The 24,172-nt window shown below is 43.0% G+C and overlaps 1 protein-coding gene across 3 annotated transcripts in view; it reads right to left on the bottom strand.

Moving 5' to 3' along the window:
- The window catches only part of PDE3A (phosphodiesterase 3A), a 1,085,163-nt gene that overhangs the window by 130,334 nt on the left and 930,657 nt on the right, over positions 1-24,172 (bottom strand). For all 3 annotated transcript variants that reach the window (XM_085652713.1, XM_085652714.1, XM_085652715.1), the window contains one exon: positions 687-798. In XM_085652713.1, the coding sequence (XP_085508839.1) occupies positions 687-798 (112 nt within the window). The remainder of the gene's footprint in view (positions 1-686; positions 799-24,172) is intronic.

The raw sequence follows: 24,172 nt of genomic DNA, 5'->3' as shown, positions 1-24,172 counted from the left end.
GTTATTGTATGTTGTTTAACAAATGTTGCACAAGCTTTTAAAACACTGATGTTAAAAAAAAAGAAATGTTAAACTTGACAAATGTTTTAGTGGTCAGAGCCAAAAGTGCATTCATTTAAAAAAGAAAATGATCAAACACTGGTGGTGCTAAAAACTCTGAATGTGTATTTTGGCAAACAAACTTACTCTATTTATTCTGATGAACATCATGGTTTTGTATTAGTCAAAATCACAAAGGGGTACATTTAAATGTCATCTCTTGGTAGAAAAAAGACACTGAAATCAATGCCTGTGCATGGAGTAAGCTTTCTCAATTTCCTCGGTATCTGCATGTTTGTTCTAGCAACCTACAGACTATCTTTTGGCAAATAGTTTGCATTGCCTAGTGGATTCAATGGTGTAAACATCTGGCTAGGAACTATAGGGAGAGAATAAACAAGTTTCACATAAGCAGCAGTACAACTGGCAGAAGTTGGTAAGGGCTCAATATCAGAGGCACATTATCATATGGTTAAAAAAATTCTCTAAATATTTCATACAGTGAAAATGTGAGGGTGGCTAACAGCAAAAGAACAAAGGCATATTTCTAAATAGTTTACAGTATATTTGACTATGTGTTGTATGCTACTGTATGTGACTTTCTTATCTGTATCAAAACAGTTGATTTATTAATCGATATTACTTACAAGGTATGTCTCTGTAGCCGTTCTCCAGTGCATGGAAGTAGTTCATGAATTCCCTCACTGGAATGTTAAATGTTTTAAAAAGTCTCATGTCTTCAAAAAGCCGATAGGCTACCTGAGGGTACAATAAAATACCATATTTTACAATACAATTTATGCACTAAGATCAGTCAACTTTTCTTAGCTGTTTGTGGGAGGTACTTAAAGGTAGATTTTACAAGATAAATCTGGTGAGTTAAACATGTTCTAAAAAGGGTACATGCCTTTTGCCTTAACAATATAACATAAGAAAAATATCAGGTTATAAATGGGTTAACTTGTATTTCAGTTTTCACATCTCTCCTGTCCCCTTATGAACCCAAACTATTAAAATCCAAGGGGCATATCATCAAGGGCTGGTGACATTATCGCCGCGTGTTTCCTTGTTTCAACTCCCGTTTTGTTCACACCTCGCTTTGCATCTCTAATGAGATGCAAAGGAGGCGTGCCTGACAAAACACCATGGGAAAATATCGCTACCCCAGCTTCGTGATATCATCAACGAGGGGTAGCGATATTTTAAATCCTGTTAACTATGCCTTAACGCAGGAATTTAACATCTGTTAAATTCCTGACTAAGGCATAGCTAACATGGGAGGTGGATTATGGTGATACGACCACAGGGTCGTATCACCAAGGCTATCTCCGTTTTGGGTGCAACATCGCTGGTTTTCCAGCGATGTCGGCCCATTTTTGCGCTAACGCTGGATTATTTATCACCTAGGTTATACACGTTGTAAATAACACGCTAACCAGGCGATACATAACAGCGATAGACGGCAATAAATATGAAAGCGCTACGCGCGCTTTGCGATATTATCGCCGTCTGTTGCTAATATGCCCCCAAGTCTTATTATGTGCTTCTGCAATATAAGGAGCAGTGAGCCAAAAATGAACAACTTTGAGCAATTTCATATTTGTAAGTCCATTTGAACAATTAGTCATTATTACTTTTTCTCCGCTAGTCCTGAAAGAGCACTTGCTCTGAATGACGGGCCACAATACAAACAGAAATGGTGCGGCCACCACTGCAGAACTCGGGAACTAGGTGCTTGTGTCCTGAAAATTAAAAATAATTAAGGTATGAGGGGGCAGGGTATGGATACCCTGACTGCCTGGTCCTTGTAGGGGAAGTCAATGAGGTACCCCCCATGGGGTCAAATTTGAGAAAATAACAGATTTTAGGTCATTCTGATCCCGCAGGAGTCTTTTGGAGCCAGCATGGCCCTCTGGACTTCCAATTGAGTCTCAAGGTAGCACAGGTGAATGTGCTGGCCCCCCAAGATTGTCATAGGATCGAGAAAATGTTGGGGAAAAAAGGAACGCGTGCACCGTGCAGGTTTGGCTGCCCATGAGGTTTTAGGTACAGGGCCTGGCAGTATAAGCCTATGCCCTGCATGACCAAAGGCCTGGTGTGTCAAGGGATTTGCATATTTACGTAATCAAATCTTACTTTCTTTTTTTTTTAAAATAGAAATTCACTGGAAAAAAACTAAAGTTCAAGTGACTTAATAGTTAGTTATGGTATCTCACTTTACATTAAAAAAAAAAACTTAGAAATTCACTGAAAAAAACAAAGGTTAAAATGATGTTATAGTTAGTTGAAAATGTACGTTAAAACATAACATATTTATACTCAAAATGTTACACCTAACTCTAAAATCACATATATATATATATATATGCATATATATATATATATATATATATATTCACTGAAAAAACCATAGGTTTCACACATGTTATAGTTAGCGGAAATTTTACTGATAAAAAACCAGTGAAATTCCCCCGTTATAGTTAGCGCAGGCAACTATAACTCACGCGACTGCAATCCTCTGCTGATGCTAATACTGTATTTAGACACTTATTTGCCCATGTCTTCTTCCATACATTTTTAGCTATACATATATTACAAATATTTTTTTTTCATAAAGACACATATGTCATCAGCAGAAGATTGCAGTCGCGTGAGTTATAGTTGCCTGCGCTAACTATAACGGGGGAATTTCACTGGTTTTTTATCAGTAAAATTTCCGCTAACTATAACATGTGTGAAACCTATGGTTTTTTCAGTGAATTTGCAAGGTTTTTTAAATGCTAATTCCTAACTATAACGTGTGTGAAACCTATGGTTTTTTCAGTGAATTAGTACGGTTTTTTAAATGCTAAGTTTTTTTCCCTTATAATAAGCCCTGTACATTTGGTGGCCTTCGGCCACCAAAAGCACAGGGGGTGGGGTAAGTGTGGATAGTGTTTTTTGCCCTTAACATAAGCCCTGTGCTTTTGGTGGCCTTCGGCCACCAAAAGCACAGGGGGTGGGGTAAGTGTGGATAGTGTTTTTTTTATTTTTATTTTTTTACCGTACGCTTACGGTAAGCGTACGGTAAGCGTACCCCGCGAAATTGCCGAAAAAAAAATAAAACCGTTTTTGCACTTGGGGGATGTTTGGGGACTCCCTCAACATGACTATGTGGGAGGGAGTTGTCAAAACAGCCCCTTTACATGTTTTTGGGCTTGATATTTTAAAAATCACTCTCAGTGCGAGAGACAAAATGGCGGCCGCCGCTTCCTGGTTTCGGCCGATTCGAATGTTTACTAAGATCTAAGAGCCAATCAGAATCGCGCTCGCGCACGCCACCGTACGCTTACCGTAAGCGTACGGTAAGCGTACCGTAAGCTGGCTCAGATATATATATTGATTTAAAGGCTATTTTCTCAGAATCTACTGAACAGATTTACACCAAACCTACAAAAGGCACTTCCTTGACCTAGGGACTACCTCTCTGCCAAATTTTGAGTAATTCTGTTCAGCCGTTCGGGCTGTAGCTCGTTCTAAAGGTCCTATGGAAAAATGCATGGGAAAAACGCGTTTTGGGACCCCCCTTTTATCTCAGCCCCCGCTTGACGGATCCCCCCGAGACTTTCAGGGTAGGAGCGGAGCGTAGCGCCCCACCTATTTTGAAAAATTTGCGAGGATTCGTCGACCGGCGCCAAAGTTATTCAAAATAGAATGTTGAGGTTTTCCTATGGAAACGTGGTCCTAACTATAACTACCTACTGGCTATCGCCAGTAGGTAATATAAAAAGCTTGATGTGCACATAATTCCATAATTCAATGGGATTGAAGATGAATGGCACACATTATTTAGAGCAACTGTAATAAGAACTATACATTTCCACATGTATTACTCTAGTGTGATACCGCATCTGTTGTTATATCCTTCATATTGAACTTTTGTGAAACAACTCAAAATATACATTGGATTATGAGTCATAATCCAATGTAAATTTTGAGTTGTTTCCGTCTTGTATACAAATTCTTTATTGCATTGTACATCCTGGTGAATAAGGGAATACTAAAGAAACCTTTAAATGAAAATCAACCTTCTGTTACCGGATTTATCTCAAGAAGTACATGCTGTCTAATAAAATAACATTCCAGCCTGATAACAAGTGCTACATTATCTGCAAAAGATTACGACTGAAATAAGCATATTCTTGTGAAGTAGTAATTAATTTTTATTTAGGTAAATAACATAAAAATATAATGCAAATGGTGTAGGCAGATTATTCAAGATGACAATCCGTATACGGGGCATAACTTCGCCTGGCTTCAGGATGGCTGCACGTTAAGTGGGCTCTGCCAGCCGAGCGACCAAATCCGACAGTATGGGGATGCACTGCTCTTTCTGAAAGAGAGATGTGCTCTCCATATAACATGTAGAGTATGCTGATGCCGTAAGAAGCAGACATCCTGCTGTGCACACACGAGCCACCATAGCCTGCTGGGGAGCAGAGGTGGCCTGCTTTACGGCCTACTAGGGAGGCGGTCAGTTGAGCATAAGACTGCAGAGTAGCTGCTGACCCACCTGACCTGGATCCCGATAGTGCACCCCCTGGGCGCAGAACAACCTCCTTGCCTGCCCAGTCATGAGAGCTTTCTGAAGGGGTGAAATCGCAGACGGCAATCACTGAATCCGACCATGTTGGGCAGTGGCATACTGAGCGCCTAGATGAGCAGGCTAACGGAGGCCAAGATAGGTGAGAAGTGCTGGCCTGCTGAGGCTGGCCACGCCTGCAGGGCTGCAGCTGCGACGCCCGGCACTGTTGGCTCTTGTCTCTCTCTGTCTACATGGAGCACTGCATGCCACCAGACGCCTCCCACACTTGTGAGGTCTGAGCTCTCGCTTGGCCACCCTGATCCTTGAGACAGGGTCACGTGCTGGGTGAGCCCATGCCCCCATGGGATAATTCCTACGCCTAGTTACATAGTCTCGAGTTCAGGGTTTATCTGATAACTCAACCTGTTTGGGTGGTTGGAGTGGGTGGATGGGAGAATGGTTGTGGTTTTGTTCTTAACAATGAGGCTTGTTGGGTAAGATGGAGGGAGGTGGGTAGGCATTATCTCTGGTTGGTCATTGTTGGACTTGGCCCTTTTTGCAGGGTCATCCCTGAACTGTTTGCCTTCATCCTGTATTTTGTCTGACCTGTTTTTGTTGGTTTTATGACTCTGGGCACTTTACCACTGCTGATCAGTGCTAAAGTGCATATGCTCTCCCTACTGTAAATTGGTGTATTGATTAGTGACTCCATGATTGGCTTATTTGATTTACTTGTCAGACCTTAGTATAGTGCACCATGGGTGCCCAGGGCTTGTAAATCAAATGCGGCTGGTAGGCTTGCAGTACTGGTTGTGCCACCCACAGAAGCAGCTTGTAAAATGTGCCTCAGGCCTGCCATTGCAGGGCCTGTGTGCAGTCTGTGACTGCCAGGTTGACGCCAAGTGAACCCACTTGCCAGTCCCTAAACCTTCCCTTTTCTTCATATCAGACACCCCTATGGCAGGCCCAAGGACAGGGTGCATCGTAAGTATAAGGTAGGACATGCCCCAAGACGCATCCCCTACTCTGCGCAAGCATTGAGGCGTGACGCATCATCTCCCCCGAAGCAAGGAACCAACGCATCTCCAACGCTGCGAGGCTTTTGTTTATTTTGTGTTACGCATCCAGGTACTTTTGTGAGAACTGTGTCGCATTTACCATCAACTTGAACTAAGTTAATTCTACCATCTTTAAGTCAATTTTGAGTACAGTATTGTGGATTTTTGTCATTTGTGGTCTTGTATTAAGTCTATATAAAGGATACTTATTTTTATAAAACCTGTGTGGTGTCCATCAGTAGTGTTTTCACAATATTGTTGTATGTGTTCACAAATGCTTAACACATTGCCTCTGAGATAAGCCTGTCTGCTCGCGCCAGGCTAGCAGGGGTTATCCAGTAGTGTAATCCCCTTTCCCTGCCTAAGAAGCAAGGGTCCCTATTTGGTCAAAGGTACCTACCTCTGACAACTAGAGACCTCCAGTTCTAACAGTCATCCTGGAAGCCATGTCGACTTCAAGACTCAACCCTGCTGTGTCCCTTTCACCTTTGCACTCAATAGACCTGTGCACATTGACGCAGAAGGCCCTCTTACACACAGACACGACAAGCAATGACAGCTGCACCCACACTTAGACATTATGGCATCAATTGTCTGACCTGGAATGTACTAGGCCTCGATGAACACCGTAAATATCGCCTGGTACATGCGTACCAAGCATACCACAGAGTCGATGTGTGTTTTTCACAAGAGACACATTTGACTAATAGCTCTACACCTTGACTACAGGCTCACTGGTGGGGCGAGACGCACTCCTCTGTATATTCCAACTGCAGTCATGGCGTCTCGATATTACTCAAGAAAGAGTTACCATGGCACACCATGCACTCCGTCACATACAAAGAAGGTATATATATCATTCTGGTTGGCAAGCTGTACAAACAGCCACTGATATTGGTGGTGAAATATGACCCCAACATGGACGATCCAGAATTTTTATTTAGCGAGTCTGGAGACAGGCGGCAGATTATGGCCCAGAGATGGTTCTTTGGGGAGCGGATTTTAATGTACAGCTGGAAGGGGTGCTGGATTGCTCTGGTGCATGACAGCAACACCAGTGAGCCCCCAGCACCCCTGTGTGCTAATCTCATACAACCAACTCATAGATGCATGGCGACACACTCATCAAACTGCGTGGAAAGGCACATGCTTCTCTTCTTATCACAACACATGGTCTGGCTGGGACTATTGACTCCTGTCCAGCGATGCACTTGCCTAGACCACATCAGTAACACACCTCCCACAAACGCTCTCTGACCATGCCCCAGCGAAGCTGACGATAGAGATCCCACAGACTATCCCTTGTGCTTTTTCATAGCGACTGCTCCCACATGCGCTGTACGATGTGGCCTTTAGCGAGGAAATTCGACTTGCAATAATAGACTACTTTGCACTAAATGCCGGGTGGGTTGTGTCACCATCCACTTTGTGGGAGGCATTTAAGGTGGTAATACGTGGGACATGCATTGCAAAACAGTCAGGGATACTGCGAGTGATTTGTGGCTCATTGTGCAAACTGGAGTTGGAGATACAGGTTTTAGAGGGAGACTATTCTAGGAACCCTAACCCTGCCACACTAGCAGATAGCAGAGATAAACTCACAGCTTATCGCGAGGATGCCGAAAGGGAGGCAAACTACCAGGGGGAAAGAAGCCATGGCACGAAGGTATGGCTAGGGGGACCACCCTGGATGGACACTAGATGGGCTGCTGCGTAGGCCCCACTCTTCCTTAAATGTGACTGAACTAATGGGAGCAGACTTCCAGTTGGTCTCCTCACCATCGGAGCTGCAAGAAATGATGTCCACCTTCTGAGCTCAGTTATACACCCCCGCGATCCGGAGGCACTACCAAGTTTCTTTGACTCTATCCAACTCTTGTTGCTGGATTGGGGGCATAGGAAATATCTGGATGCTACGATCACACCAGAAGAGATTGCCAAGGTTATCGTGAGCCTGCCAGTGGTAAATGACCCTGGTTTAGACAGAATGACGCCAGAATTGTACAAGGAATACGCCTCCATACTTATCCCACATCTTATAGAGTTGTACCATAAATCTGACTCTGGGACGGCTTCTGCCATGAATTGAGAGGCTGTCATAGTGACTATAAAAAAACCAGACAAATCTGCTGAGCTTATGCAAAAGTGTTAGCGAACCGCTTGCTGCCACTTCTGCCCCTAATAGTGCACCCAGATCAGTCGGGCTTTGTCCCTGGATGTGCCACATCGCATAACCTCCGTACTATATTTAGGGTAATGCATCACTGTCGCATTTCCATTTCAGCAGTGGCAGCTTTGCTAGACATTTGATTCTCTTGCATGGACTTTCCTTTTCCCATTGTTTTGTCCACTGTGGCTGAATCATAACTATAGCCTGAAAATACAACTCATGTATACCCTGCCTACGGCTCACATTAGACTTAATGGACACGTCTCAGAACCGACAACGATCACTCGCTGCACTAGGCAGGCATGTCCTTTATCCCTATTCTATTTGCCATAGCTATGGAGACACTGGCAGCCAGATTACTGCAGCACCATGTCGAATGAGGCATTGGCTTCACTACCCGTGGCCTAGTCGTGTCCATGTTGTGTCCATGTATGCCGATGATGTGGCTCTATACATACATGATTCACTGACAAATTTGGAACCTATAACAAGAGAAGTGGTTTGAAATGGCTAATACTCTGGAATCAAGACAAATTGGTCTAAATCAATTCAATTTCTTTAACAGAGCTATGTTAGACTGAATACCCCCTGAAATGGGCAGTGAAACCTCTCAGATATATGGGTATATGGCTCAGTAGAGACCCGGAGGAGTAATGGAGGGTTAGCTATGGACTGGCTGGAGATGGAAATCCAACTGTGGATTAAACAACCATTGTCTCCCGCCGGCCGCATAGCCATTGCCAAGATGGTAATACTCCCGAAATGTTTGTACCTCTTTATAAATATTCTGCTCCCACTGAACGCACACTTTTTTAAAAGACTATGTTCCAATCTGATCACACTTGCATGGGCAGGCTGACAGCCAAAAGTATGCTGATTGACGCAGCCTCCTGCGCGTGAAGGCTTGGGTGCGCCAGATATGCAGTTATATGCACTATGCGCCCAGGTGCAATTCCTGCATCACTAGCTAAATCCCACCCTGTTCCAACCACATCTAGCGATTGAACAGGATTAATTGACTCTGTGGCCACTTGGAACTGTGCTGTTCCATCCCTACAAGGCTCTGAAAGCCAAAATGAGCACAGTGGAGTGCTTGGGCTAAGCGTGGGACGGCCTCCGCAAACTGGCTCGTCTTGCGACACTGTATGCACCTTCTGCCTCATTGACAGATAATCTCATATTTCCCCTGTTACAGGAGAAGGGCACCTCCAGACATGCAGAGGTGTGAGGCATAAATGTTTTCATGATCTGTACCCAGATGGCGAGTTTCTCCCTGCTTTGCCGGCACTAACACACCCATGCCAACATTATTGGATACATATTATACTAACAAATAAGAGCGACTTGCTGCACAATTCATGGCACATTTCCTGCTCCCCGTCCTATCTCCATGGCGAAAGACTATATTCACATATCTGCATCACCACGTAAACTTATATATGGCTATATACAGTTACACAGGCTGCCTCCCTAATAGACACGATGAAGGCCTGCATGGCCTGAGAGAGAGAGACCTAGATTCCTAGCTATATCAAAAGCGTGGTGGAGCTACTGCTGTGCCCAAACCAGGAGGCTGTCTCCATAAACATAGATTGAGATACACTTTAATTATTTGCATAGAATGTATTGCACTTCATCACAACTTCACAAAATAGGACTAGTTTCCGACTCACACTACCGAGTGCCAGGGTCTACTTTCTTACATCTAGCATGGGCCTACCCTGAAGTGGCGAGTTTCTGGACTATGGTCTGTGACATAGTGAGCGCCATAATTGAGGCCCCATTCTCACCAGATTCTATTGTATGTCTCCTAGGCTATGTAAAAGATGGCCCGGTTGGGCACCGGTGCCTCATTGTGATGCTGATTCTGTTGGCTACGCACAGGGTAGCGATGCACTGGGGAGCGTGCCGGTTCCAACCAAACAGGCCTGAATGGCAGACATTTCCTACTGCCAGGAGCAACTGACAGCTTACTGGGACCTGATGCCACTAGCAACGTGCCCCAAGGACATTTGGGATCTCTTTGTAACTTACCTACGACAGCCTGGTACTGACAAAAAGACCACCCCAACGTCTGACACATCTAATGCATAGCTGCTCTTTGTGTTGATTCGCAGCTCGCTGGGACATTCCTGCCATTGATGTTGGTGGACTCTGGGCCACATGGTGAGATGAAAGAAGGAGAAAATGCTAGGTTACTATTGTCACTGCATATATTTTTTGATAGGATGTGTATGCCACACACTGCATCCTGTACCATGGTGAATTGGGACAAGAAACTATGCCATGAATGATACTGTTAGATTTTGTTACCAGTGTTGTGATATAGCCTTGAAACTAAATAAATAAAACATTTTTAAAATTAGATTACGATCCATAGAAAAATGAACTAAGGCGGACTCGTCCTCCTCAAAACATCATAAAATAACCAAAAAGAATCCCCCTCAGATACCTTAAATTAATTTATCCTTCCTAGAGAAAAAGACCTCACAATTTGTGATAAAGGTGTGTGCCCTAATTAAGTATAGGGAGACACAGTGTGTTTTTAAAATAACCCTCACCCACCAAAAGGACCCTTGGTGGCATGCTTCATCATTGGGTTCTTCCCGCCCGCTGCGGGACAGAGCGTGCTACAACCTACAAAGACGCGGGAGCACTTAAGAGTAAGATCACTATGTGTCGTGCTAATGTGAGAGTGGAAGGGTCAGGAAAGTGACAAAGTGGTGCAGTTTAAAAGATACCTGGCTATGTGGAGAAACTACTATTTAATACCTTCCCTAGCTGGCAGCGTTAAAAGAGGGAAGTGGAGGTAATATGCTTCTATGGGCTACCACCTCACTAGTCAACATGTTTCAAAGCCATTTTATCAGGACCAAGTAAAGAACCCTTAACCACTCTAACGGAAATGGAATCACAATGTGACCTGCTGTTCAATGTAAGCAGGAGTCATGAGTAATTATAACATGTAATACTATACCCAATAGCTATTGTTTCTTAATGATTATATAAATAATGTCATGCTATAGCCCGATGAGCTCTTCACAGGAGGGGAGGAGCACCTGTAGTCAAACAGTCTTCAGGGCTGCTCACTTTCCGGAGTACTACATCGCCGTGGCTCCATGGAACTCCACCCTGGCCTGCCAACCCATGGCCTGAATCTATAGCTGCCCTGGGATCAGAGGGTAGGGAAACCTCACCAGATGTTTGCACTGAGTCACTGTGCATAACTGAGTAGGACCTTGCCTTAGGTGCAGTGATCTATACCAGTCCTCATTCCCTTTGCCTCAGTGCCACAGAGGACATCTGCGTGCCCTGGGAGCATCACTGCAACTAGAGCGGGCAGACCACTGAATCTCTGCAGAAGCCCATCAAACTTTGCAGGTGATCCTGTGATGCCCATGCCAGAGGCACTTGTTGCTTTGCCCCACTGTAGTGTGATCCCTATAGCCTCGCAAGGCTTTCGCCGGAGTCAAAACATGACCAAGGATTCCACTGGTGATCGGCATATTTATTGCTTCCAAATTACTCCTCTGCTTATGAATACTGTTGCTGATCCCAGAGGGGGTGAGTGTGGCCTCTGATTTGTGGCATCTTCTCACGCATAGAAACTGGATTATTGTGGAAGTGCACTGTTCGCTGTTTTCATCTCAATGTGGAGTACATTAATTGTCCTGCAGATCATAGCTCATCTGAGTGAGAATGCCGCAAGAGTCGGGTTTTTCGTTCTGGCATCTGGATCTCTGACGTTTTCTGTGGCATCTTATTGGGATGATGCAGCATACCAGTTCTTTTTTTTCCAATGCACCCACTCCCTCACACATGACTCCATTAGTTTGAATGTCTGCTGCTCTGTCTTTGGGGCTTAAACTTGTCCTGCACTTCTAGAAAGGGAGTGACTCACCTCTGCTAACCCCACCACTCACACGCTGGTTGCCTTAATACCATGAGTCTGATCAATTGGTCTGCAGTTGGACCATAATCTAATAATAGGCTTCATAATTTTCCTGGTTTTGCTGTTGTCATTGTCGGCTGTGTGTAGTGGTGGCGCTATACACTAGACTGAAGTGCACAACTTCTATGGTTCCGATCTGTTGAGGTCTAAGCAGAAGCCTGTTTACCAGGAGATGTGGCACCTGTGAATTAAAACTACCAAACTGGAGGATACAAGTAGGAGGGAAAAAGTCCCTATCCTGCTCTTTGCAGATGACTCCTTATTAATATCTAAGACACCAGTGGGTTTGCAAATATTAATGGATAGATTTTTTTAATTTTGCAGAGATCGGAGATTGGAAGTCAACACCTCTAAGACAAAATATATGGTGTTTGGGAAAGTACCGGGTGGCCTTCGGGAGATCAAGATTACACACGAGCCCCTGGAGTGGGTAAAAAACTTTGATTATCTAGACAAAGGGCTGAGTGAGTCACTCAATTGGGAATACCAGCTAAACAAGAGATACCTAATCCTATGTCAAAGGTCTAAATCTGTATTAAGATTTCATAAACAATCTTATACTCAACCTCTATCCCCAGCACTGGTAATCTATCGTGCAAAAGCCCAAAGCGGAGCCCTGTACGGAGCTGAGATCTGGGGCTACACCACCGTTAATAAGTTAACGACTTGCAAAATCATATTTGTTAGATCCCTTATTTCGGTACCGATTACAACTCCTCTCATTCCCCTTTTCTGTGATCTTGGGTTGAAAAGAATTGGGGATTTGGCTGCTCTGAAACCCTTAACCTACTGGTTGCGCCTATGGATAACCCCCCAACTTACCGATTATCGAAATTCTCTACAGGAGGTTATGATGATCAATGGTGCAAAACGCTTACCATGGTTTAAACATATTGAAGACTGGTGCAAGTCATTGAGTATGAAGGACCTGTGGGAACATCCGGATAGGGCTAAAAGAGATGATTTATTGAGATTAAAAGCCAGATATTGGGAGGTGGTGGCCAATAACTTTACTAACAATTTGACCAGTGGTCAGTTGACATCCAAATTTTTAGCTGTAAAGTCATGCATACAATTTGAACCCTTTCTGGACCTAATTTCTCCCCCTCTTGAAAAAAGCCTATATGTGAGATTCAGATACGGCAATCTGCTCCTAAAATTTCCTGGAAAGGTACTGGTTTTATGTCCTGCCTGTACTACTGTCAGAGAAACAGAAGAACACGTTTTGTTTTTCTGCCCTAGATACCAGCAGATACGCAGGAGGTGGATAAGACCAATCTTCCTCAACCTAGGAGTTAGGCAGGATCAGATTGCACACAGAATTTTAAAATCAGATGTATCTGAACCAATAGTTTTTTCTGTCAGTCGCTTCTTATTTGCCTTCTGGATAATCCGACAGAAGCTTTTATTATAGATTGCACGTATTATTAATTGTCTTGTAAAATATGCACTTTATGCATTGCTTAGGAACGTTCCCATTATTCCCTTGGGGACAAGCAAGCTGCATGCTTCTTGGCAGGAAGCATGCCCTATAGCTGTCTCTTAATGTATTCTGATGTATGTTTGACTGTTCATTTTTATTGCCCCTTTTTAGGTCTCATATAGAGCAGCGCATGCGCTGCCTCTATGAGGCATCAAGTAATTAGCATTACTAGTTAAACTCCGCCCATTGCATTTCTCTTTGCTTCGCCACTTACCATTGGTTAAATCTGTCATTGCTCTTCTTAACGTGCTCTTTGTTGGCTGGTGGTCCATCACGTCATTTCCGTTTTGTTCGTTTCTGGCTGGAAGCAGCATGGATGAACTACTGTTAACTTGCGCTGCAGGGTGGCATCTTTTAATGTGGGCACTAATTTTTTATTTTTTTTCATTGCGCCTTGTTCGTGCCCCTCGCTCCTTGTTCTCTGTAGGCTGAGGTCTTCCAACCTGTATGTACAGGGAGCCACGCCGGCTCTGCTGCTCCAGCCGCCTACCCTTGTTGTTACACAGCCAGTCGCTATGACCCCTCCCACTCCCTAAGCAAGGAGGTGGATACGGGAGGCCTCGCGCCTTTCATATTTTCTGCACAGCTGTGCTTGATTACTTCGAGCTGCGTCTACATTCTGCACAGCGATGCTTGTTTTTAATTTGTTTCTCCTACTACGGGCACGACGTGCTTTCCTCGCCATGCCCGCTTTCACTTTCAAGCAGCCCCGGACAGTGGCGGATGGATGAAAAGTACAGTTCTACACCCACGGTTTTCCAATGCGAGCAGCGTACGTGGCTCGTTTGGTAAGGTGGGAGCAATGCTTCATTCTCCAGCCGGTGGTCCGTGTGGGTCCCATCCTTCTCCGTCTTCCTCCTTAGGGCATCATGGGCCCCTCATGCGCCTAGGTTCCTTGGCACTAATCACTAAAGAGCAGTGGGGGTATCTTGGGGCGGGCACCTGTGACTGTCGTTTGACAACGCCCAGACCAAGGAGGACACATCACACGGTAAAAATACCTGCTAGCGAAGACTTTAGTGAACCTCCAGGGCACAGGTTAAGATCCAGGAAGGGCTGACTCAGCCTTTCATCCTTTTGACGTCCACAAGCAGGGTACCGCTGAGTAGCCTGTTATTTACAGCCCCACCAAGCTGCAGATAAAACATACAAAGGCTTCATGAGATCGGAACGTAACAGACATGGTTCCTAGGCACGAATCGCTAAAGAGCAGTGGGGGCATCTTGGGGGCGGGCACCTATGACAGTCGTTTGATAACGCCCAGGGCAAGGAGGACACAGACGGTAAAAACGCCTGCTAGCGAAGACTTTAGTGAACCTTCGGACACAGATTAAGATCCAGGAAAGGCTGGCTCAGCCTTTCATCCTTCCGACGTGCACAAGCAGGGTACCGCTGAGTAGCCTGTTATTTACAGCCCCACCAAGCCGCAGATTAAACATTACAAAGTCTTTGTGAGAGTGGAACGTAACAGACACGAAGGACGAGAGGACACCTCACCCAGGACATCCGATCAGGACAAAGGTACTATGGGCAGAGGTATGGCAGCCGCGCGTGAAACCAGACACCAGTCTTGGCAGAGATCATTGTGTCCTTGAGCGGTCTGTCCTCTCGGTGGACAGACTCGATCCGGCCAGATCTAAGACACCAAGCTTCAATTACCAGCTGTATGCTAATGCCCAAGGCCCACTCACCGGGTTGACTTTGCTAGGCCATCAGATCATTGGTTTTGATCGCACCTCATTTGAGACATTAAGGTTTCAAAACCGCTTGCGTGCTTCTATTACTTAGTAGGCTGCAGGAACAAACGAAGGCCGCCTCGGATCAGTAGTGTGCCATTTAACTGGGATGGGTGCAGACCAGGATGCACTGGTTCAGGGAGTGTCCCCATGACTTCATTATCATTGTTTTAACATGTGGAGAGCGGCTGGCCAAAGGTTTCCCCTCATTAGCAACAGTTAAGCACTTAAATACTTCAATAAGCAACTAAAATGTGGCCATTCACATTTACAAAAGATCATGCACTGCGTAGCAACACTTAGCATTTTTAGTAACTTTTGTTTATTTGAGCTAGAATAAATCTGCAAATTATGCAGTAGATGATGGATTATGTGGCAAAAACATCAAAACGATAATTTTGCGGAAAGACCACGGCTGCAGCATGGCATAATTCCAATGGCCTTGCCCATGCCTGAGAGTGGAAGAGTCCTCCAAAAGGTTCTTTATGCCCTGAGGGTGGACTCTGGTTTGGTGAGATTCCCGTCGAGGAGGTGCCCGTCAGCATCGTAGATCCCACTCTCCCGGTAACCAAAGGAGACTCTCCCCTATTCAATTGTTCTGCCACTCCGATCCAGGCATGCCGGAGCAGCATTACAGTGCAGTGGGAATAATCAAGATTTAAATAATTTTATGTATATCCCGGAGGTGGTGCCAAATTTCTTAAGGGCCGAGGCTTTCTGTGTGTGATTTTCCTCAATGTCTCTGTTATATACCACAATGTCTCCAGCATGTAAGGTCATTGTCTGACTTATGTCAGCTAGTCCTTCAGAAGCTGGCTTTATTTTTCATGCCTCCAAAGCTGGTGGGATCGGGGTCTTTCAAAACGGTGAAGGAGCCCCTGGCGTTTCTGCGCATCCTAGAATGGGTAAGTTTCTTAACTGAATGCGTTTTTAAACAACTACTAAAATCTCCAACGTCTTGTTACGGACCACATGTACGAGACAGTGCTGGTAATGGCCGTGGACCGGCTGTTTTCCAAACCCTTTGCACAGTGTTTTGTGTACCATTTGCTTAGAAATATGGCCGGAAGAAAACATGCCCGCGTGCAGCCAAAATGATGAGTGATAAAAACATAAGACTGCCGAATGCACTTTGGGTGCCTAGATCCGCCTGCCGTAATTAATGGCGCTGTTGATTACCGCGTTGTAATTGTTGCTCAAAAAGGCACTGGGGGGGGCGTGGCTAAGGCGCCGAGGAAGATGGCCGCCGTTCTCGGGAGCTCCGCTGACGTGTAGCGCGACGGAGTTTCTCCAGGCTCTATTTCCTGACACATGACCTCCTAAGTTACGGATATCTTTACCGGAACTCCTGCTGCCTAAAATGTATTGCTTGTAACTTGCAGGGTGAGTGCTTTTTGATCTTTTTTCTTCATTCTTCGTCAGCACGGTCCGCGAGTGAAACGCGGCCGCCATTTTGATTTACTATCGTCCTATATGTCACTCATGGACGGTGCTATTTCGCCAACAGAACTTTCCATTTTCTTTCTACCGCCCAAATAACATGTTTGCCTGGGTGTTGACTCTCCGCTTCTCCACAGTGACTGTTTATTTTTAAATCGTATTTTTGCCTATGTACTTGCCTCTGCCTGCTTTTAATATATTTTGAGGAGGTAAATTGCCAACATGTTTTCCACAGAATTACATATGCTTTTCCTGCAGTGACTTCAGGCTTTCGCTTCCTATTTACTTATGTAATTGTTTGGACTATTTTACCTATTTTGAAGTAGTGAATAATACTACAGGTACCCATAAGAAAACAAAGCTAGCGGTATCCCTCTGGGACAGCACCGGATTTAGGATTAACCCATCATATCTAATGGTGATATTTTCATTCACCATGAGTGTGCAAACTTGATTAGCACCCGCAAACACAGTGCTATTCCAAGCTCTGGAGTGAAAGTAAAAAAAACAGCACAAGCTGCACCACTCAAAATGTCCAATATCATTTAAATCAGTCCATATCCATGATGTTTCTTTTCAAAGCAATCTTCTTTATTTTTAATTGTCATATACACATTAAAACATCCAAAACAGCCAAAGCAGCCGACGCGTTTCGTCCACCTCGGGACTTCTTCAGGGCTGCAACAGATTTTATAAGAATACATAGTATAAATAACACACATGAGAAATAGGCACAAACAATTGTAACAATAAAATAAACAAACATAAAAAGAATCAAATTTAATAGGGCTCAAATTTCCATCAAGAAGATTGCTTTGAAAAGAAACATCATGGATATGGACTGATTTAAATTATATTGGACATTTTGAGTGGTGCAGCTTGTGCTGTTTTTTCAATACTACAGGTACCACTCACCATTTTGTACTCTGAATTATTTTTTTTTTTATTTTTTTTTTACCTCCTCTGTTCTTAAAATGGCAACGTCTTGCGCTGCTCGGAGTGGTCTTCATCAAATAAATTCAAATAATGGGTCTCAGGAAGACATTAACCCTTTTAGTGTCCTATCAGATAATGTAGAAGAGGCAACAATGGATACTTCTACGACAAAGGGTTCTTCCTCACAAAATTCACGCTCCAGCAATAAAAATACTTCCAAAATTCCTTCCACATCTGCCTCTATGCCAGGTAAAAGAGTGAAAACTAATCCTCCTTCGTCCACTACTTCCTCTTCCACTATTTCCATGGAACTATTACGTGATGAAATACGTTCTCTTAAGCCATACATGGCAGAGACGAATTTGCGTCTTCAAAACTTGGAGGACAATTGGTCGCATACTGCACAAAAAGTTGACAAATTATAAAAGAAAGTCGCTTCTGTTCAGGTAATTACTGACCAAGTCCCCTGCCTACATAGAGACATACAGAACCTTAAACTACAAGTGGACAATTTGGAGAATCGTAATAGACGCAATAACCTGCATATTTACGGATTGGCAGAAAATCTTGAAGGGTCTAACCCTATAACCTTCTTTCAATCTTTTCTGCCCACTCTTCTTGGACTTCCAACTTCTCAAGCTTTGAATATTCAGCGAGCCCGTCGCCTAGGTCAAATCTCCCGTTCATTCGCTACTTCTTCCTCTTCATTGAAACCTAAAGGGGTAATTTTGTATTTTTTGGAATACACGGATCTTCTTAAAGTTCTTCAAGCAGCTAAACAGAAAGGGAAGATCACATGGAATGGTTCAACCCTCTTCTTTGCACAGGATTACGCCAAGGTTACTGCAGATCGTCGGAAGAAGTTTCTGGAGATGAGGCCTGCTCTCAGATCTTTGAATGCTCGTTATGGCTTATTCCATCCATGCCTTTTCAAAGTGACTTATAATAATAAAACTTTGTCCTATGAGGATCCAGCGCTTCTTCAACAATTCCTAGACACTTGTAGAGCTGATTCTATGGACACTTCTTGAGTTTAATTGTTTTTTGTGGCATAAGCATTGTTGGTCACTGTTTTATCTCTGACTCTCATCCCAACTGTTTTCTGTTTTTTGTCACGTTATGTGCTTTACTCATCACTTTTATTATTTGTCTGATTTTTTCAGATCCAGTTCTGTGCATATTTGAATTTATCCTCTTCGTTTTGTGCCTTTCGATTGTCTCTCTCTGCTGCGTCTCCGTGGAGGACTCGGTCTGGTGTGCTACCTTCCTCATGTGGTTCCATCCACCCCATTCTCAATGTTTTTATGTGGTATGTCTCTTTGATTTTCTTTTTCAATTTCAATGGTTTGTTTAGTATTATTTCTTTGTACTGTCTTTCGTCTTCTCTCTGTTTTCCCTGTACTTTTCCCTTCACCTTTCTTCTTTCCTTCCCTCTCTCTTTGAAACTACCTTCTTCAAATTTGCTTCCTCTTCTTTCTTAATCTCATTTCTCTTTTTTACTCTCTCATCAATTGTTTTTATTTCTTTCTTTAAACAACAAGTTTACTATTCCATTGCTTTTATAATAATTGTGCATGTTCTTTTTAAAGGATTTCCTTTAGAGTTGTAACTTGGAACGTTAAAGGAGTTAACAATCCCATTAAAAGACAACGTGTGTTAACTCATTTAACTAGATTGAATACTCATATTGCTTTAATTCAAGAAACTCACCTATCAGATGTTGAAGCTATTAAATTGAAAAGAAGTTGGGTGGGTCATGTTTTTTCTTCCCCAAGTTTAGGGAAGAAAAATGAGACATCTATTCTATGCCATCAAAAACATCAGTTTTCAGTTGTTCATCAGGATAATGACCTGGAAGGTCGCTGGGTAATTGTTAAACTGCTTATTGATCAAATACCTCTAGTTCTCTTTAATGTTTATGCTCCTGTTCATATTGATAATACGTTTTGGACTCAGATATCTGATAAACTTCTTATGTTTGATGACGACTATGTTATTTTTGGATGTGATTGTAATCAGGTTTTTTTTTTTTGACAACAAACTTTATTGGCATTTGTAAGGACACCGGGGAATTTGTCCCCATACACGGTACCAAGATGAAGAATAGAACAGTGAGAAGTGGCATCCTTGTTCAGCCCCCCCCCCCTGGTCTGCAGAACATCAGACCCCCAAACCCTCCCCCACCCGTACATCACACCCGCCCACGGTCCAACACAGATATGCAATATTTCCTATCCGCATGAGCCCCATATTCCGATTACTCATCCACAATGCATAGGGCCCGAGGCCCCGAAGGGGGACCCACCGGGGCTCTGATTAGCCTCTCTATTGGGTCCAATGGCACTGCATCCCCCCGCACAGACAACACAATACCCCGATATCGTGCCCATCTCTTCCAAACTTTACCATGCTTACTCGGACAACCCCTTGCCAATAATACCGCCTCTTCCGCAGACATGCAGCGATCTAGTGCTTTCTTCCAGGCCTGAACCGGGGGCGGGGCAGAAGACTTCCAATGCTGGGCAATATCTCGCTTGGCCAGCGTCAAACCCAAAAACAGGAGGTGTTGCTTATAGATGTTGCCCCCTATCTCCTCGGTGCAATGCAACAGTGTTAGGCGGGGATCGGGGGGAAGCTCCCAACCCAACCCAGGCAGGACAGAACCGCCGTCCAGAACGGGCGCAGCCGCCCACAGTCCCACACCGTGTGCAAGAATGTACCGTCCCCATCGCCGCAACGGAGACACGTGGGGGACCCAATTAATTGCATGCGCCAAAGGCGGTGCCGGGTGTAATACGCCCTGTGCAGGTATTTGAATTGTATGAAGCGGTATTTGGTGGCCACCGCAGCATATCGCGGACCCGCTATAGCGGTAATCAGGTTTTTGACCCTATTTTAGATAGACATTCCTCTGTAAAATTTGTCAACACTAAAATGCGTACACAATTTACTTCTGCCATACGTCGTAAAGCTCTAATTGACATCTGGAGGCTTTGTAATCCAGATACCCGGGAATATAGTTTCTATTCTCCGTCTCATCATTCACAATCCCGAATTGATTATGTTTTCCTCAGTAAACCTTTATCTCAACTTGTTTCTCACGCTGAGATTGGGTCTATTTTGATATCGGATCATGCCCCAGTTTTTGTGGATTTTGATCTGATACCCTTTTCCCCTCATGCTGGTAGGTGGCGTTTTAATAATGCATTATTAGCGGATCCTAATTTCACAAGCCAATTCACCTCCTTTGCTTCTGAATTTTTTTCTCTTAATTCCACCCCAGACTCCTCTCCAGTAATGATTTGGGACTCTTTTAAAGCTGCGGCTAGAGGTTTTATCATAAATTTTGTTTTACGGAAAAAAAAGTTCTTTGAAGCCAAAAATGCTCAGTTATTAGCAAAGATTAAACAACTTGAATATTGTTATCGCTACAACTCTGAAGTTTCGCTAAAATATCTTATCGAGGCAAAAATTTCCTTTAACAAATCACCTACAGAAGCTGCCTCCTCCTATCTCTTAAAAAGTAGTGCCCGGTACTATGGAGGCCAAAATAAAATGGGAAAGCTACTTGCTAATTATTTGAAGATTCGTCGCGAAAGGACTAAAATAGATTCCATCCGTAATAATGTAGGTGACTCATTATTTAAAGATAATGATATCCTGAATGAGTTTGTCTCATTTAACAAAAATCTTTACACACCAGAGCAACAACCAACTTCAGCTGCCCTCTCCTCTTTCTTTCAATCAATAAATTCTCCACCCTCTTATAATACTGATTTTTCCTTATTAGAAGCTAACATTACTCTCTCTGAAATTAAGCATGCCGTTTCAGTACTGAAGAGAGGAAAAGCACCTGGTCCTGATGGATTTACTATTGAATTTTATGCGCATTTCGCGTCTTTATTACTTCCTCAACTCTTATTGCTTTATAAGTCTTTTGTTAATGACGGATCCTCATCAGGAACCTTTCAGGAAGCCGTGATTTGTTTAATTCCCAAAGAAAACAAGGATCCCGCTTTTTGCAAAAACTACCTACCGATCTCCCTAGTTAATTTGGACTATAAGATCTTCGCAAAGATTCTTGCCCTCCGTATTGACCCCATTTTACCTAACCTTATAGGCCAGGAACAATCAGGTTTTGTTAAGGGTCGTTTGTCCTCAGACAATTCCAGAGTTTTCTTTAACATTTTAAGTAAAGCTTCCTCTCTCGATTACCCCATTGCCGCGATAGCACTAGATGTTGAGAAAGCTTTTGACAGGATTGGTTGGGATTTTATGTTTCAGGCACTAAAATGGATTGGTTTCCCTGTTAAATTGATTTCTCTTATTTCTTTACTTTATTCTGGCCCTAAAGCTTCTATTTTTGTCAATGGGAAAACTTCTGAGTATTTCTCTCTCTATAGAGGAGTTCGTCAAGGATGTCTTTGTCCCCTCTGTTATTTATCATAGCATTGGAACCCTTTTTAACGAAAATTAGATTAGATAATAGTATTACTGGTTTTATGCTGGACACTGCTCACGTTAAAATATCAGTTTATGCTGATGACATCCTTCTATATTGCTCGAATCCATCTACTTCTCTTCCAGCCTCTCTATCCCAAGTTGATAATTTTTCTCATTTATCTGGCTATCGTCTTAATTCGGATAAATGTGAGGTTCTCCCCTTAAATATTTTCTGTTTAAAACAAGATTTTATTTCCAATGGTTTCTCTTGGAGAACCTCTAAAATAAAGTACTTAGGTTTATGGTTCTCTCCGACTATCCCAGAAACTTTAAAGGAAAATTTTGAGTCTTTCTCTCCTGGTGGGGACGGCTGGATTCTATCAAGATGATGCTTTTGCCGTTAATTCTCTATCTTCTGTCTATGATCCCAGTGCATATTCCTGGTTTCTACTATAAAAAAATTTACTCTATGCTAATTAATTTCCTCTGGAAAAACAAATCTCCTCGAATAGCTCTCAACGCTCTCAAGGCTGACAAGAATTCTGGAGGTCTCAAGTTTCCTGATTTTAAATCTTACCATTATGCGTTTTATCTAAAACAATCCTCTCGCTGGTTAACTCCTGATCAATGTGTTTATCCTCCTCTTTGGTTGGACATAGAACAACACTTTATAGCCCCTTTCCAATTTAAAGAATCTCTCACTTTTACTAATAATATTTCTTCTTTTCGTCCTCAAGTTATTTCCCACACACGTAAAATACTAGCACCTCTTCTTCCGTCCTCGTACCCCTCTTCTTCCTCGTTGGATCAGCAACCCATAATCACTTATTGCGTAATAGAGGCCGTACTTTCTATTGGAAAACTTGGAGACTCAGGGGCCTAATTTGGATTTCACAGTTGGTACAGGATAATATTCCTCTATCCTTCTCAATTCTCCAATCAAAATTTTCCTTACCTTCTTCCTGTAAAACTCAATACGACTCACTCCTTCCTTCACTCACACAATACCTTCTTTCTTTATCTCCTGATCCCGTTATCCCTACTAGAGGTTCTATTCTTTTTCCTTTATTATCTACTAACTCCTCTGCTTCTTCTTTATATAAAAGTTTATTCTTTTCCTCAGATAGGGCCAAGGGGGAGGCTGAATTGGCTTGGGAAAGGGATCTAACAGAATGTTGGTCTATACCATTTTGGGATAAATTATGGCTAAAGATTCATAAGACATCCAGAGCAGCTAATACTTCTCAGACTCTTTATTTGATCTACAAACGCCTTTTATTTACCCCAGCGAAGTTAGCTTCTTTCTCTACAGAATCTTCTTCAGCCTGTTGGTCTTGCTCTTGTATCTCTGCTGATTTAAAACACATGCTTCTTTATTGCCCCTCCCTCTCCCGTTTTTGGCTTTTAGTCTGGTCCCAAATCAATAGAATTTTTAAAACCCAAGTTTCTTTCTCTCCAACTAACGTATTTTTAGGTTCCTTATCACCATCCTGTACACATTCTTCCACTAGCCCCTCTTTAATTGACTTATTATTAGCAATAGCCCTCCATTTAATAACTTCTAACTGGAAACAAGCTGACAAAGTTACTTTCAAAGCATGGTGGAATGCTGTTTGTTTTCATCATAGACTTGATACAAGCAATGTCACTTCCGTATCCATTAAAAGAGATCTCTATTGGCTCCCTCTATCCACTTACTTAACTGATATAGCCTTATCCTCTGCTAATATTCCTGATGAAGTCAGAAAACCTCCATGAAATACTTGTTGTCTTTATACTTGTGTTTTTTCGATATAATTTTCGTATTACTCCTTTGTTTTTAAAGTTTATGATTATAATGTTTTTATTAATGTCTTTGTATTTGAATAAGAGATTAAGATTTTAGTCACCGCTTATCTTCTTATTGTTATAAAAGAATTATTGTAATAGATTTTTTGATTTCTCCCTCCCCCCCTCTATTTCCCTTTTTCGATTATCAGTAATAGGCTTTTCATTGTTTTAATTTTATGCTTCTCTTAGATTGTATTTCACTTATATAATGTTTTTCTCATATGTATTGCTTCAATTTTTCCTTTAATAAAATTAAAACTTAAAAAACAAAAAAGGCACTTGGGGTCTATTTTCAGACACTTGCGTAGCAGGGGAGATTTAAAAAGCTTGCGCCTTGTGTATGTGCAGGTGGGATTGGGGAGGGCTCTAAATGGCTTGTTCACGGCGTGTCTTTGACAGTTAAATGATCCCTCACTTTGAAGAGGTGACACCTTTGGCTTCAGTGCGATGCCTGACATGGTACCATCCTTACGGAGCCAAATGTCAGCTCTGTATTTGCCCGGGAATAAAAAAAGGAGGGA

Source organism: Triturus cristatus, chromosome 4_1 (genome assembly GCF_964204655.1).
Source record: "Triturus cristatus chromosome 4_1, aTriCri1.1, whole genome shotgun sequence".
In the NCBI taxonomy this organism is placed as follows: domain Eukaryota; kingdom Metazoa; phylum Chordata; class Amphibia; order Caudata; family Salamandridae; genus Triturus; species Triturus cristatus.
This window is presented reverse-complemented; position numbering and strand designations above follow the sequence as displayed.